The 12549-nt window shown below is 44.6% G+C and overlaps 1 protein-coding gene across 3 annotated transcripts in view; it reads left to right on the forward strand.

The window, feature by feature from the left end:
- HOOK2 (hook microtubule tethering protein 2) overlaps nt 1-6147 on the forward strand; it is a 28508-nt gene extending 22361 nt beyond the window's left edge. For all 3 annotated transcript variants that reach the window (XM_069947639.1, XM_069947622.1, XM_069947630.1), the window contains exons 13-22: nt 205-292; nt 2869-2935; nt 3020-3157; nt 3236-3323; nt 3407-3441; nt 3614-3696; nt 4599-4702; nt 5420-5524; nt 5660-5731; nt 5816-6147. In XM_069947639.1, the coding sequence (XP_069803740.1) occupies nt 205-292; nt 2869-2935; nt 3020-3157; nt 3236-3323; nt 3407-3441; nt 3614-3696; nt 4599-4702; nt 5420-5524; nt 5660-5731; nt 5816-5983 (948 nt within the window). In that variant the 3' untranslated portion in view covers nt 5984-6147. The remainder of the gene's footprint in view (nt 1-204; nt 293-2868; nt 2936-3019; nt 3158-3235; nt 3324-3406; nt 3442-3613; nt 3697-4598; nt 4703-5419; nt 5525-5659; nt 5732-5815) is intronic.
- Nucleotides 6148-12549: the final 6402 nt, after the last annotated feature.

Here is a 12549-nt window from a genome sequence, read left to right on the forward strand (position 1 = left end):
TGCCATGTCTGCTTCTATGGGGGTCCTCTGCCTCTGACTTCTGGACTGGAGATCAGGGGGTGTATGACTGATCCTAGTGATCGGCCATGTGTGATCACTCACCGAGATCTGCACTTACAGAAGACTCCACACTTAAGAGTGTCTCATTTACATGTCTCCTCTGCTGTAGAGACTGTGATTCACTCTTTATAATTTTTATTTCAGAGGTTGGTGGCAGAAAGAGACTCTCTGCGGGAGACCAATGAAGAGTTACGATGCTCCCACCTCCAGCAGACGTGCCTGGTACAAGCAGGTGAGAGGACGCTTCCTCTGAATAACAGGATGGCCATCAGGGAGGCCTTGAAAAATCCTCGCCTTTATGATAGTGCTTAAAGGAGTTATTCAGAAAAAATACATGGCTAACCTGCAGAAACTGCACCCCCACTGACTTCAGGTTATGTTTGGTATTACAATTCAGCTGCAATACCACACCCAGTCAAGACAAAAACAGCGCTGTTTCTGGAAGGAAGCGGACATTTGACAACTATGTCTAAACTAGGCATCTTCTTTTTTTTCCCCTTTCAAATCAACTGGTGTCGGAAAGTGCCAGAGATTTGTACTTCTATTTAAAAAATCCAGTCTTCCAGTACTTATCAGCTGCTGTATGTCCTGCAGGAAGTTGTGTATTCTCTCCAGCCTGATACAGGGCTCTCTGCTGCCACCTCTGTCCATGTCAGGAACTGTCCAGAGCAGGAGAGGTTTTCTATGGGGATATGCTACTGCCCTGGACAGTTCCTGACATGAACAGAGGTGGAAGCAAAGAGCACTGTGTCAGACTGGAGAGAATACACCACTTCCTGCAGGACATACTGTAGCTAATAAGTACTGGAAGACTAGAGATTTTTTTAATAGAAGTAAATTACAAATCTCTGGCACTTTAAACATCAGTTCATTTCTTTTCCTGTAGTACCCCTTTAAAGTGTCACTGTCGTGAAATTTTTTTTTTTCAGAAATAAATAGTTCAAGCGATTTTATGAAACTTTGTCATTGGGTTTATTAGCCGAAAAATGCATTTTTATCATGAAAAAGCAGTTTAAAGCTCCCCCCCCTGTCTTCATTGTTCTCCTATGGAGAGAGCTAAAGAAAAGACCAAAACAGGACAACAAAGAGTTAATCTACAAATCCCTCACCTGTTATCTCCTGGGACAGTCACCACTGACCTATCTGAGCTCAGATTACAGCTGTCACCCAGCTCTGTGCCTGTAATCCTGTTATCTGCTTTCTGCTGCCGGCTAACTCCCTCCTTCCTCCTCCCCCCTCCCCTCTCCCTAGAACAGACAGGGTACGTCTCCTGCAACAAGTCACAATTTTCAGATTTTTTGGAGTGGATGAAAAAGAGGAAGGAGGGGGGGACCTGGGAAAAGGCTTTTTACATGCAGATAATGGCAGATTTGGCTAATAAACCTAATTACAAAGTTTCTTAAAATCGCCTGGACTATTGATTTCTGCAAAAAAAAAAAAAAAAATACGACAGTTACTCTTTAACCTCTTAAGGACATATGACGTACCCCTACGTCATATGTCCTCACTTGCACTTCAAAGTGGGGCCGCGATCCCGGGTGCCGCGAGTAGCCCGGGACCGCTGCTATTAGCGGGCACGGTCTGATCGCCGTGCCCGCTAATTAGCTAATCGGAGGCAGCTGTCAAAGTTGACAGCTGCCTCCGATTACCGGAGGCAATGTTTCCCTGGGGTCTAGTGGGGGAGATCGCTCCTCCGGGACCTTGTCCCGGAGGAGCGATCTCAGTTACTGATGCCGGCCGGGGACGCGTCCAAGATGGCGCCGTCGTCGGCTCGGCACTCGTTCGTTTTCGGCTGCAGCAGCCGAAAGCAAACGAGTGCCGATCTCATGGATCTCTGCAGCATATCTATGCTGCAGAGATCTCAATGAGAGATCCAAGTGTATATACTAGAAGTCCCCCAGGGGGGCTTCTAGTATATGTGTAAAAAAAAAAAAAAAAGTGTTGTTAATAGTAAAAAGCCCCCTCCCCTAATAAAAGTCTGAATCACCCCCCTTTTCCCAGGTTTTAAATAAAAGTAAACAAATAAATAAATAAACATGTTTGCTATCGCTGCGTGCGTAATCGCCCAAACTATTAATTAATCACATTCCTGATCTCGTACGGTAAACGGCGTCAGCGCAAAAAAATCCCAAAGTGCAAAATTGCGCATTTTTGGTCGCATCAAATCCAGAAAAAATTTAATAAAAAGCGATCAAAAAGACGTATATGGGCAATCAAGGTACCGATAGAAAGAACACATCATGGCGCAAAAAATGACACCTCGCACAGCCCCATAGACCAAAGGATAAAAGTGCTATAAGCCTGGGAATGGAGCGATTTTAAGGAACGTATATTGGTTAACAACGGTTTGAATTTTTTACAGGCCATCAGATACAATATAAGTTATACATGTTATATATCGTTTTAATCGTAACAACTTGAGGAACATATGCAACAAGTCAGTTTTACCCCAGGGCGAATGGCGTAAAAACACATTTCCCCCAAATAAAAGAAATGCTTTTTTTTTTTTTCAATTTCACCACACTTTGAATTTTTTTCTGGTTTCGCAGTGTACTTTATGCAAAAATTCAGCCTGTAATTGCAAAGTACAATTAGTGACGCAAAAAATAAGGGCTCATGTGGGTTTCTAGGTGGAAAAATGCAAGTGCTATGACCTTTTAAACACAAGGAGGAAAAACCGAAAACGTAAAAACGAAAATGGGCCCCGTCCTTAAAGGGTTAAGGCACTTCCAAATGATCACTCTAGTCAACATTCATATGCGGTGATATAGCTTTTCAAAAAGCTTCATGAATTTCCTCCATTCACAGATGCCCTCTCTGGGCTTTCGTCTCCGGTGGAAAACTTGGCTGCGGAGATCCTACCTGCGGAGCTGAAGTAAGAGCCGTCCTGACGCTATATACAGTGTATAGGATGCAGGTTCTCCTGTATACATTGTACTGACCCCTGTGACTCCTGTAGGGAGACTGTGGTCCGTCTGCAGCAGGAGAATAAGATGCTTTGTGTGCAGGAGGCCTCGTACCAGCAGCGTCTATCCGAGCTGCAGAATCTCTTAGAAGAATCCAACCGCAGCCGCAACAGGATGGAGGGCGAAAACAGGTGAGGACGGGCGCGGGGGTCATGGTGCCCGAGATCTCCAGGTTAGGAGGCAGGAATAATGGTTGTCTCTTGTTTCAGGCTGAACCAGCAGCAGATCCAGGAGCTAAGAGCTCAGGTTGAGGATCTTCAGAGGCAACTGAGGGAACAGGGCAGCAAGGCGGAGGATGTAAGTGTCTGTGGGTATGTGGGTGGTCGCTGTAGTGGTCACCTGACAGGATCCCTCTCTAATGTGTCCCTTCTCTGTTATAGTCTTCACAGCTGAAGAGGAAGCTGGAGGAGCACCTGTAAGTATATGGGCGCTTACACTAGGAATACCAAACTTGTGGCTCTCCAGCTGTTGCAAAACTACAGCTCCCATAGGACATGATGGGGGCTGTAGTTCTGCAACAGCTGGACAGCTACAAGTTTGGGCATATGGGGTTGAAGTCCAAAGTGTTACATCTGCTTTGTTTTTAGGGAGTTGCTGCACGACGCTCACTCAGAATTACAGAAGAAGAGAGAATATATTGAGACCCTGCAACCCAAAGCCGACCTAAACAGTAAGGAACTATATCTGTGTACCACGCCTCTGCTATGACACCCAACACTGAACGGTTTTTGTTTTTTTTTTGTTCCCCCCCCCCCCCCCCCCCCCCCCCCCCCCCCCTTCTCTCTCAAAACTTTTAAAGGAGAAGTCGGGCAAAATTTTTTATTAATCACGAATCGCCAATATACATTTATTACAGGATATGCTTGTAAAGTGCTTTTTTCCCTGTACTTACTACTGCATCAAGGCTTCACTTCCTGGATAACATGGTGATGTCACTTCCTGGATAACATGGTGATGTCACTTCCTGGATAACATGGTGATGTCACTCCCTGGATAACATGGTGATGTCACTTCCTGGATAAAATGGTGATGTCACGACCCGACTCCCAGAGCTGTGCGGGCTGTGGCTGCTGGAGAGGATGATGGCAGAGGGATGCTGAGTGTCCCTCAAGTGCCCTGTGTTTCTCAGTGTCCCCCTGCCATCATCCTCTCCAGCCACAGCCCGCAAAGCTCTGGGAGTCGGGTCGTGACATCCCCATGTTATCCAGGAAGTGACATCCCCATGTTATCCAGGAAGTGACATCCCCATGTTATCCAGGAAGTGAAGCCTTGATGCAGTAGTAAGTGCAGGGGAAAAAAGCACTTTATAAGCATTTCCCGTAATAAGTGTATATTGGGGATTTGTATAACTTTTGGGGGGCAATACAATATTTTCATAAAAATTTTAGCCGGACTTCTTTAAACAAAATTTTATAGCCTGTAGCCGCCACTAGGGGGAGCCTATTGTATACAGACGTCAACAACACCCAATAGGAGCTGTGTAAACTAGAGACCGTTCTGAGTTTTTCACAGGGCTCTGTAATCTCCGATATGTGTAACGCTCACTCTCTCTCTCTTTCTATGCGTCCTCAGTGTCCCGCAAAGTGGATGAGCTGCAGCAGATCTTACAGCAGAAGGAGGAGGACATGCGAGCCATGGAGGACCGATACATACGATATGTGGAGAAAGCCCGCACGGTGAGCTGCAAAAGCTTTCAATATGTATTGGTATACGGCACCAGTCTCTGCATTCTAGAGACAGAGCATCCACCATAAAGAGGTTATCTAGGGATAAAAATACATAGTTTCTTTGCTACCCCTGTACTCAGCTTGTTTCAGGTTTTACTACTATATTTGTTTCAATGGATCTGAGCAATACAGATTTTTTTTTTTTTTTTTTTATTTAAAAATCTCCAGACTTTCAGTACTTATCAGTACTTATCAGCTGCTGTATGTCCTGCAGGAAGTTGTGCATTCTGTCCAGTCTGACACAGTGCTCTCTGCTGCCACCTCTGTTCCATGTCAGGAACTGTCCAGAGCAGTAGCAAATCCCCATAGAAAATATCTCCTGCTCTGGACAGTTCCTGATATGGACAGAGATGGCAGCAGAGAGCACTGTGTCAGACTGGAAAAAATACAGTGCTTCCTGTAAGACATTCAGCAGCTCATAAGTACTGGAGATAAGAGCTAAATTACAAATCTGAATGACACAAGGGGGAAAAAAATTACTGGACTACCCCTTTAAGAATGGTCACAGAATGATGTGTAATGTACACAGCGCCCCTAGAGGTGATCTTGAGGACTGATACTTGGAGCTCCAGTTCTTCATGCTCATCACTATACCATATACACATCAGGGTCTGTTTTGAAGAGCTTTTTGGATTTCCTATGCAGATTATTGTGTTTTTTTCTTAGGTTATTAAAAATCTGGATCCCAAGCAGCAGAATTACATTCCTCCAGAGATCCAGGCCTTAAAGAACCAGCTGCAGGAGAAGGAGACCAGAATCCGACACTTGGAGGTGAGGCAGAGGAGCAGACATCTTGTCCATGGTGTGTGTGTATGTATTATATATTCTCAGGGGATGGGTGAATGAGGATGGAGGGGGGATAGATTTATGGCCGGGGTACACAATAATCTTTCTGCCTTTCTTCAGACTGACTTTGAGAAGACCAAGTCTCAGAGAGACCAGGAAGAGAAGCTGATAATAAGCGCCTGGTATAATATGGTGGGTGACACTGCCGGGGTGCTCGGTTATGGGGGTGCACTGTCTGGTTATTACACATCATACATATGTTATGTCTTTCCTCAGGGGATGGCGCTGCAGCAGAAGGTGACAGATGACAGGACACAAGTCCCCAGCGGAGCTCAGTCCTTCCTGGCCCAGCAGAGACTAGCCACCAATGCCAGACGCGGACAACTCTCCCGCTCATTGCTCCCCCGATACACCAGCAGCGACAAGCGTCAGAGCATGTCATGAGTCCGCCCAATGTCACCAACTTGCCGCCACCTTCATATAAGCTACACACAGCTGTCAGTCCCAGTTACCTGTAGTGGTGGGGGCTAACCGGTCACTGTCTGGACAATCACACTCCTGTAGGGGGCGTCGCTGTTCCTTTTTATAAATCTACATCCTGCCTTTTTTTTTTTAACTCTTGCTGCCTCCTTTTTAACCCTGCCAATTGCACTGCCTTTAGAAATCCACTTGGGGCGCTATAGTTTAATGAGACTGATGCCTAATGAACTGAGCATGTGCAGTGCTTCACAGTGCCCCTGGTGGCGATCTTGGGGACTGCATCTATAAACCCCACACAGGCTGCTATTGGGTTCTCATCAAACTATAGCCCCCTTTTTTAACGTTTTATTATTGCAGATGGTTTTAATCGCGAGTCAGTAGTCACTTACACTAGTTTATGCACACAAGTTACATTATAGGAGAGATTCTTATGTGTCATCAGGGGAAGAAGAGAACCTGTGAACATGACCTCTTAGTCTATGGTATTGGTGGGGACAGAATGTAGGAATTTATAGGTGTGATCCCATTTGCACGACTGGTGCACTTTAAGTCTAATGTAGTCGAGCACAAGCCAAAGCCCTCGCCTGAGGCTGCACATTCACCTCTTATAGGTTCCTGTATACGATATGGGTAATTGTTATAGTGGGGTATAAAGCTTTTTCCCCTCATTGTCCTTGCTGTAACATCTATAATTTTGGGGCTGTTTAATGGATTCCATCATGTAAAGCAGTGTTCCCCAATCTCCAGCTGTTGCAAAACTACAACTCCCAGTAGCACTTTGAGAGTTGTAGTTTGCAACAGTTGAAGAACACCAACATAAGCCATGTGCAATAGTAAAGTACCATTGAAGATCCGAAAGTATCCCCCCTCCCTCCCATGCTTCTGACTGGTTGCCTTACTAACCCGTGCTAACACTAATCCCTGTGCTAGTCAAAGCGGTACACCCTATGTGCACAAAGTATTATACCGGCCCTTTAAGTCCCTGCCATCATTTTCCCATTCCTTTAGTTGTCAGGTAACCTAAGGGTGTGTTTTTGTTTTTTTTGGGGGGGGGGAGTTCCCTATACACGGAAGTTGTTTTCTGCTTGTATTTATGTATGTGTTAAGCTGTGAATCGCTTCCTTTTGTCTACATTGTATCGTTTCAATTTTTCTGTATCTGATTTGTTTGTCACTCCTCAATGCTTTCACTTTAATGTAGAAGTTTTTTTAGCTTTTTTATTTTTAAGAATACGTCTGGAAACAGAGGTGTAGTACCTCCCTGTAGCCTCCAGATGGGGCTGTAATGGTACAGTGGCTGTATGTGTCATCTGTTATATGAAATATGAATATGTGATGCCCTCTAGTGGAGGACTCTTTAATTACGGATGTCTTTTCTATCTGCTGTTAGTTGTCCATTCATAGTATTGTTTCTAAAGTTGTCTACTTTTATACACTACAAATAAACTTTTATCTCTCTTTTTACCTGTCTGTTTTTCTTCTACTTATAGGTGATGAATTTAACCTTGTGATGTCATGGGGCTTTCTTGTAATTACCTGGGATCATGCGGAGATTGTGTTCTCTGCACAGGAAATCCCTGTGATGTCATGATGATGTCATGGGGGTTCCTTGGCAAACACTTAAATGCACAAGCAGCGATTCTTCACTTAAGGACATGGTGCACAATAGAGGTACCATGTTCTGGGGGGGTTATGACTGAAGTATGTCAGTTCCCTGTTTTTAGTGTGTCAGCCTGATCCTGCTGATGTCTCTGCACACATTCAAAATTCAGGGTCCGCATACTGTCTGCAATTGCAAACAGAATCAGACTCATTCCAGTCTATGGGTGACTCTGGATTCCGTGGTTTATGCATGTGCCCAAAGCCCAGACCTGCACTTATACCCACCGTATTGTAGTCTGGGCTTCATAGACTTTTATTGGTCCCACATTCTTCATTGCAGTTGGTCAACAGATGACACTTCGTGGGGCTGTTCATGCATTGTTTGAACCTCAAATCCACACTGTGTGCAGGAGGCCAAACCTGAAAAATTGAGCTGCAATATCACACACAAGCTAAGGACAGGGGTGGCGCTGTTTCTGGCTGAAGCTTGAACATATTTTGCTGTAGGATGAACACAAACGTTTGCTCATCACTAAGCACAAGCCTTTAGCTACACTTTTGGCTTGGCCGTAATTGCCCCTTGTGTACTGGTATTGTTGGTTATATCAGGCCTGGTTTACTGGATTTGGTCAGTTAGAGTATTGGGGTAATATGTATGGGGACAATATTTCCTTCATGAACAATGTCCCCTTTTACCGCACAAGTCTTACGCGTGCGCCATTGTGAGGCGGGGCAGACGCTCGTCCCTCTAAGGTCCCATGTCGGTTTGCGTCTTTGCAATGGGGGATGTTGGGGAGGGGTAAGTGTAATAATATAATAATCCAGGAAGCCCTGTGTGCTTAAAAGGAGAAGTTCCACAAAAATAAAAAATCTCACGAAAATATATACATCAATTTATTATGTGAGAACATAATAAAAAAAAATGTTTACATTCTACAATTGATAAAATTTTTGTTGAGCTCTGGCCCCTATGTGCTATAACTACAGCACAGTGCGGCTTGTTTAGTCCAGTGCATGTTCACTGGCAATATGTCATAGCAGAGAGGAAGAGGTGCTGGCATGTGGTTGACCAGAGAGGTAAGAGAAAGGAAGTCCCTGTGTGATTACTGCTGCCAACAGCCCCGCTATAGTCCCATCGCATAAAATAGAGACAATAAATACCGTAGCTGCGCACCATGCAGGGGGCTCAAAGAAAAAAACAAGGGGGGAAAAACACAATGTTCAGATTCACCAAACATTCATTTGTATGGAGGGATTGTTTAACTGCCACCTCCTATGCTAACTTGGTTTGTGTTCTATTGGATGGATTAGAAGTAGAGATGAGCAAACCTGGAGCATACTTGAGTCGATCCGAGCCTGAACTTTCGGCATTTGATTAGCGGTGGCTGCTGAAGTTGGATAAAGCCCTAAGGCTATGTGGAAATCATGGATATAGTCATTGGCTGTATCCATATTTTCCAGACAACCTTAGAGCTTTATCCAAGTTCAGCAGCCCCCTGCTAATCAAATACCGAACGTTCGGGTTTGGATCAACTCGAGCATGCTCAAGGTTCGCTTATCTCTAATTAGAAGTCATTTACTTCTACATCTGTCAGACATTACCAGCTACACAATAGATGGCTCAAATCTTGACAATACTATGCTCTATTTGGCTTCATCTTTCCCTCCCATTTAGACTACTGCTTTGAAGTCCTGTGTGTTATGCTGACTATGGATTCCAGGAATTAAAAATTTTGGTAAGTAAATTTTTGTTATTTTTCTATGGCAGCATAACACATGGGACTTCAAAGCAGTACTCTAAATGGGAGGGAAAGGTGATGCTAACTAGAGCATGGTATTGTCAAAAAGAGTCCTCTGTTGTCTAGCTTGTAAAGTGACAGATGTAGAAGTAAATTGACTTTAGATTCCATCCAATGGAATGTAAACTAACTCTGCATAGGAGATACAGTAGAACAAGCCTTTATATGCTGGGATGACTGTAGGGCATGAAGTGAGTAACATTATTAAAGGGGTAGTGCGGCGGTAAAGAATTATTCACAGAATAACACACATTACAAAGTTATACAACTTTGTAATGTATGTTATGTCTGTGAATAGCCCCCGCCCGTGTACCCAGAAGTGTTGGTGCATTATACATTACCTGATCTGTGTCGCTCATGTCCTCCATCTTGTGCCAAACGTCATCTTCGGCATTCGGGACAGTCGGAGCTGTTCGCTGGCCGGCCGAAGAAGACGTCACTGACTGAAGATCGGAGACAAGTCGGCACGTGACAGGTATGTATAGCGCACCACACTTCCGGGTACACGGGTGGGGGTGGTGGGACACGGGGAAGGGGGCCATTCACAGACAAAACATACATTACAAAGTTGTATAACTTTGTAATGTGTGTTATTCTGTGAATAATTCTTTACCGCCGCATTACCCCTTTAACATTCTCTATGTCCCTGATGCACCTGGCTGTGAGGGTATAAGGGCATCCTGGAAAGATAGATACTTCGGGTCCTTTTAAACGGAAAGATTATCTGCCAAAGATTTGAAGCCAAAGCCAGGAATGGATTTAAAAAGAGGAAAAATCTCAGTCTTTCCTTTATGACCTGATCTGTTTATAGTCTGTTTCTGGATTTGGCTTCAAATCTTTGGCAGATAATCTGTCAGATAATCTTTCTGTGTAAATGGATCCTTAAAAGCTTAATTGATTTATTACCAATTGACCTGTTTGTACCTAGTACATTAACCCATGTATTGTGCTGCTGTAGGATGATAAGGAAAGTAGTTCTAATCCTCTCATTGTATCACAGCAGCTCCAGGGAAAACACTTCTACCTCTATGGCAGTGCTTCTCACTTCCAGTCCTCAGGCCTCACCAACAGGTCATGTATTCAGGATTTCCTTAGTATTTCACAGGTGATATAATTATCCTCAGTGCATCAGGTATTATCACAGGTGTTCTTTGTATGGGAAATCCTCAAAACATGACCTGTTGGTGAGGCCTGAGGACTGGAAGTGAGAAGCACTGGTCTAGACTAAACTTAGCCATACACATTCATTGGCTGAATATTTGATTAGCCAGCAACCATTTATATGTATGAAATGAGTGAAGAATATGAGGAGATCTAGAAACTTATAGCAAACTAAATAGAGATAATGGTGCAAATAATTGTTTTTTTTTCTTATTTAAAAGCTTTATTAAGTTAACAAATAATTCAGGGGTAAGGAAAGTAGAAGGGCACAAAAGGTACGTCTTGAGGCAGCTTATACAGTCGACAAGCTTCACATAATAAGATAAAGCGAATGCTTCGCCGAAAGGTAGTTCTAGCATTATTTTCAGCTTTTAAATGGACTTTCACCACAGATGGTGAGGCCCAGCATCCTTTTGGTCAGTCTGGTGAGGCCCAGGCATTGCTTTGGTCTGTTGGGTGAGGTTCTAGTAGAAGAAGTTTGAGAAGCACTGATCTAGAGAGTATCTTGTAATTGATATTTAGCAGAAATTGAGGACTTATGGCAATATAGAAATACTTTATCCCATTTAGGGACAGATCTAACATGGTTAAAGGGGTTATCCAGCGCTACGAAAACATGGCCACTTTCTTCCAGAGACAGCACCACTCTTGTCTCCAGCTTGGGCGGGGTTTTGTTGCTCAGTTCCATTGAAGTGAATGGAGATTAATTGCAAACTGCACCTGAACTTGTTGTCGCTGAAAGAAAGTGGCCATGTTTTTGTAGCACTAGATAACCCCAGCATGTCTGATGAGAAGGAATTAGAGGTTTGGAAGAAGAGAGCAGTATAGCGTAGATCAGAGGTGTAGCTGCAGATAATAGAAAGGTTTATATAAAGGTGATATATATTTGGAGAGGGCAGTTATTAGGGGTTAAGTATAGAATAATGTACAACCAGACCCCTAAATCAACACTGGACCCCAACTCTCTTATGTGTCTCCCCCATCCCAGACTGGTGTCACCCTGTGCCCCCTTGCCCCCTCCTCACTCCACCCCTGATTGTCCTCCCCTTCCCACCAGTAGTGGATTAAAATAGGGGCATTTTGGGTGGCAGCCTGGGGCCCTGAGCTCCTGGGGGGCCCATGACCACCCAAAAAGACTTATACTTTTAGTGGTTTACTGTCTCCTGGCTACACTCCTGCCATGATTTGCAAAAAAAAAATCACTGTTTTTTATGGCAATTTTGCACAAATCAGGACATCATGATATTATCTGTCCTGTACTATGAGCACCAGGTGGGGGGGGGGGGGGGGCAGGCTTGGTGAACAGCCCAGGGCCTATGGTAAAGTTAATCCGCCCCTGGTTCCCACACACCTGTATCTTCTTTCTTCCTCCTCCATAGTGCAGTGTACACACAGGACTTGCGGTGACATCATAGTCGCATGTCAAGGTCCTTCACCATCTCGTTACTGTACTTTTTCCTGGCTGCTGTTTAGCCCTAATTTGCGCAGTCACAGTAAAAACGTAGCGATTTTGCGCAAATTACAGCTAAACAGCAGCCGGTGCTCAAGCACTGGAGGCCGGCCTACCCGCCCCCAGTGGGAGGGAATTCCCTCCCCTGATTGACGCGGCTCTCTTAGAATGAACGGAGCCGCGTCATACAGGGGAGGGAATTCCCTCCCACTGGGGGTGGGCGGGCCAGCCTCCAGTGCACCGGCCGCTTCCCGTGCATAGAATGGCGCCGTGCACGGGGCCTCGGTCCGAAAAACGGACCGCGGCGCCGTTCGATAGGTGGGTTCAGGTTAAAGAGGATGTACCAGGTGGTACATCCTCTTTAAATTAGGATCAATGAATAGATGTGATCATCGTAACATATGGCAAGTCCCCTAGCAAATAAAATCTTACTTCTGATCGAGTGCAAACAATCAATGAGAAAATATCAGAAAGCCCGGAAATTTCCCATGTTGTGAGAAAACAGATCATCTGGTCCAA

The sequence above is a fragment of the Dendropsophus ebraccatus genome, chromosome 1 (genome assembly GCF_027789765.1).
Source record: "Dendropsophus ebraccatus isolate aDenEbr1 chromosome 1, aDenEbr1.pat, whole genome shotgun sequence".
NCBI lineage: Eukaryota > Metazoa > Chordata > Amphibia > Anura > Hylidae > Dendropsophus > Dendropsophus ebraccatus.